This window comes from Aplysia californica, unplaced genomic scaffold, assembly GCF_000002075.1.
Source record: "Aplysia californica isolate F4 #8 unplaced genomic scaffold, AplCal3.0 scaffold01536, whole genome shotgun sequence".
Classification (NCBI taxonomy): Eukaryota; Metazoa; Mollusca; class Gastropoda; order Aplysiida; family Aplysiidae; genus Aplysia; species Aplysia californica.
Window position 1 is genome coordinate 26,197 of NW_004798806.1, and position 4,301 is coordinate 30,497.

Sequence of the window (4,301 nt, forward strand, 5' to 3'; positions counted from 1 at the left end):
CTCGAACTCCTGTTCGCTTTAAAATGCCATAACTTTTCACAGAATGCTCCAATTGCTTTCAAATAAAGTGCAAAATGCTCGGAAAAGATGTGTCTTTTAAAATATATGCAAAAAAGGTCATTTTGAAATTTTGCACCTACCTAGTGAAGGGTTTTCTCAGAATCACACACATATATTTTTATAATCTTGTTTGTTGACATTACAGAGCTGAAAATTTGGAAAACAGCGTTTTTTCCTTTTAAAAATAACACGTGTTTGTGTATTCCAGCCTCCAAAAAGCATGGGGCTTTTCTTTTTTAAAAAAAAGGATTCACAGTGATGAGCTTTGTTTTTAGCCCCAACAAATTTGATCTAACATGTACTTAACAGGCAGACACCGAGAGGGAGTGGCTTTAGTCACATTTATCTCGTGTCTAGAGTTTTTGCAATTGTCAAATCAATGGCATTGCAACTACTAGCATCTGTAAAGTAGAAATTAAGCGCCTTGTCGACGCATGCTGAAGAACTGAGTTCAATTCCCATATTATTCTTTCAGTTATAAGCAAAATGTGAATTATACTAGCTTCATTCCAAGCTATCAGGTTCTACTTTCGGATGCTAACTCTATAAAATAATGTAGTGTGATATCTTCTGTTCTTTTTGTTTTGTTTCTCTGCAACCTTTACTTTTGCTGCATAGCAAACGTGGGGTGGTGGGTGGGTTCTTTGATGAAAAACGGGAGTTTAATTCCAACAGGATGGAGATTTTCTGCTGAGTACCCCCGTGTCCCTACCGCGGTGTACCCAACATACTCATGATTGGCCAGAACAGACATTGTGGAAACGGCGCACTTCCAAAGAGATTCAGACTGTCGAGAAAGGCGCAAAACACTTTCAACGAAAACTTTCACAGGTTGAGAATGTATGTGTCAAAAATACCACTTTCCATTTTCTGATGGAAAAGTGTGTCAACACCGGATGACCACTTTTGGAATATAAACCATGAGCAGTTTCAGTTCGCCACAAGAGCAGATCTCTGACGCTGCACCAAAAAGTCCTCACGCAAGACAAGATGAACGCCGCTGTAGTTCTCGTCCTCTTCTCCGTCCTGGCTGCGACACAAGCAAGCCGTGAGTAGTTTTGGGAAAACTAGAACTTTTACGTGCAGTAAGTTCTTTTAGTGTTGATTAATCGAGTAGGTGTTTTACGGCACTATCTACTCAATTTTTGTCATGTAAATGCCAAGAACAGACATTTATAGAATCTTTCAAAATATGGTAAAAACTATTTGTGAGGCAGCGTGGTGGAATCAGGCTCTCGTCAAAATAATCAAAGTGAAGAAACTTTCATTTTTCGGAAGTTTTTTTAATTTTTGTAAAATTTTGCTTTTTGGCTCAACACCTTTCATGTCCATTAAAGAACTCATTTCAGTGTGGATTTTTCTGAACAATGTCTATTTAAGGCTCAAATGTAAATTTTCAGTTACTACGGACTCTTTAGCAAAGGAAATAACTAAACTTTGGTGGCCATTTCTCACTAACTTTACCTCTGAAAATGGGTGACCCCCATCTCCTTCATTCCCAAATATCTCGACTTTAATTCAAGATATTTTTTTCATCCAAATAAAGACAAGTGAATAAGCTTTAAGATGATACCAATAACTCTACATGCCCAAAAATTGACGCAAGCCTGATTCCACCACGCTGCCTCACATTTGCATGCGTATTTACAATTTCAACTTCAGTGTATACATTGCATACACCGACTTTATTGTTGAGCTGCCAATATCTATTTAGAACAAGGTGGCAGGAAACTCGTCAATGTTTAGCAAAGGAAATCTGTCAAGTGCTATGTCCACTATTATTCAGTAACTTCTGCACTGCCCCGAAGACACAGCACAACGCACTGAGAAAATGCTATATTATACCGCTCAAGTGTGGGGTGGGTGGGGGGGGGGGGGGTGCAGCAAAAGTATAAAGTGCCCAATGTTTGTTCCTTCACGAAAAAGCTATTTGCTTTTCTTTCTCAGGGTCACATGAATAACTTCGATTGAGAAAATATTATCTTTGATGCTGCAGAAATGTATCGAGTTTTATTATTGCTTTCTTTCTTTGCCGTATTTCTAACTCTCCAGCGGACCAGGCTGTGTACGGTGTAATCAGGGTGGAAAGTTGGAGCTACAAGTACGCCGAGAAGAGAGTGCAAGATGCTTCGTATGTCCTCAACATGACGGTCGTAGATCGGCAGTCCGCGGCTGCGTGTACCCTGGGTGAATCCTTCGGCTACCAGAAAGTCACCCTGAGGGTGGATCACGGCTGTCGTGCTGACTTCAACGTTTGCTATCTCCCAGGTGAGTTTTACCGCACTTGCAACACTGCGTCGCACGTCACAAAGATTAAGTGTTACGATTACGAGAGTAACAACCATTAAAAAGGTAAAGCTGGTATAAAGACATGTTTGTTAGTATAGGAGCAAATCCCACCAGAGCCCCTACCAACTACTCACATCTTCCAGGTAAGATCATTGATTTATATCTAAAATCAAAATGTAATGTACCGAATATTAAAATGTTATTGTTCCTTCAGACAAATGCTCATTTTCACTATCACAGCGTTTCCTACATTGATGCTTTCTGCGTGAGAAAACCTTGATTGAACCGTATCACTTTATGAAATGTTTACATCTTTTCAGAAAATGCCCGTTTTGGAGGGTTCTTTTTCTATTTATCGCCTCGCTCTTTTACTCCTTAGTGAGGCCGACCGAGTGCCAAGTACTCAGGGTGGAAAGTTGGAACTACAAGTACGCCAAGAAGAAGGTGGCAGGGGCCGCATTGTTCCTTAACATGACCGTTGAAGGTCGGCAGTCGGCTGCCAGTTGCGATCTGGATAAATCCTTCGGCTTCTACAATGAGAACTCCACAGTGTGGGTGGATCATGGTTGCCGTGCCGACTTCAATATCTGTTATGTCAAAGGTAAGTGACGCCAGCTAAGCAAACGCATTTTCTTCGAGACATAAGGAAACCTTCAAAAAGCAGGAAAGTACTGTTTGAACATTTAAAGACTTTGCTACCAACTGGGTATTCTGAACTGAAGATTTCACAAAATGCACAGGTATTTGTTTTGTAACCGACGTTGCAGGAAAAAATCTAAAATGTATTTTTTAGAAACGTACAACTTAGAATTCGGTTCAGGTTCCTCCTTGCAGTGTTTTGGCTTGTACTTCCTTCCCTAGCCGATTAAAATTCACCAATGAAAGGATCTTTGTATGAAATTTAAAAACACAACCGGTGCCGTAAAACGCCTACTCAAACGATTTTGTTAGTTGAGTAGATACTAGGTATTTCTTTAATTTTTTCCCCTTTCGTTTCAAAGTGACATGACTTTTTTTTCCTAGTGGCTTGTTGGCAGGTGCTTTGGTTTACTCCTTATCAACGTCTCATCATTTTCTCCTTTCTCTCCTCGCTGTCCTGTAGCTTAACCTTCGGCATTTTTATAACCTTATTGTAATGCCAGTACTGTAAACTCTTACTTAACCCCAACTGTCAATCCTATTCACCAACTACATAACCAGTCCTACCTATGGTCTCCAGGCGCCACCAGCACCACTACGGTAAACGTGAGCAGCTGGAACTACAAGTACGCCACCAAGATTCTCCCCTCCGCCACCTACATCTACTCCATGCAAGTGGCCAAGCAACACTCTCGGAACCACTTATGGTTTTGTGGCCAATACCATGTGGGTCAGCGATGGCTGCAGAGCGGACTTTAGCGTCAGCTATTATTCCCCGTAAGCTTTCTTAAGCTGTGAATGTTCCACTGACATGTGAATATTCTAATGACAAATTTTGTTGTATTAAAACTATTGGAAACCTAGTGTATTTTGTATTTTGAATTTTATTTTACGTTGGCCGACGTTTCCAAAGGCTCAAGTATTGTAAGTGGGTCGACTTTGTGACACTTTTTATAAGGAAATGACAGTGGATCTTTGGGTGTTATGTGGTTTGCGCCTTTCATTTCGGATATCTCGGTCCTTATCGCTCCTCCTTTTTGGCTTTGTCACTCTTTTGTAATCCTTAATCTTGGCCTCTTTATGACTTTGTTTTACAAGCGCAGTTTTTTTTAACCTGTTTACTAAAACTTGTAGAATAGTACTTTTATTTGAAAACTCTAAACAATATAAAATGCATTTTAGATTTCGTGAAGTATCTTTCGGTCTCCGAGAAAGATTGGGTCATTTGTTCTTCCTTCCCCCTCTTGCCAGACTTAAGTGCTGCTGTATTTCAATTGTGCACTTACAATAGGTGAACCCATATATTATGGTTA

At 40.2% G+C, this 4,301-nt stretch overlaps 1 protein-coding gene and 1 pseudogene across 1 annotated transcript; both read left to right on the forward strand.

Moving 5' to 3' along the window:
* The window catches only part of LOC106010970, a 3,427-nt pseudogene extending 2,886 nt beyond the window's left edge, over positions 1–541 (forward strand).
* A 509-nt stretch (positions 542–1,050) lies between these two features.
* On the forward strand, positions 1,051–3,850 carry LOC106013925 (lectin ADEL-like). Its single transcript, XM_013090802.2, has 4 exons — positions 1,051–1,108; positions 2,113–2,328; positions 2,729–2,950; positions 3,569–3,850. Exons 1-4 carry the CDS (start codon positions 1,051–1,053, stop codon positions 3,745–3,747), a joined length of 675 nt encoding a protein of 224 aa, XP_012946256.1. The 3' UTR covers positions 3,748–3,850.
* The last annotated feature ends 451 nt before the right edge of the window (positions 3,851–4,301 follow it).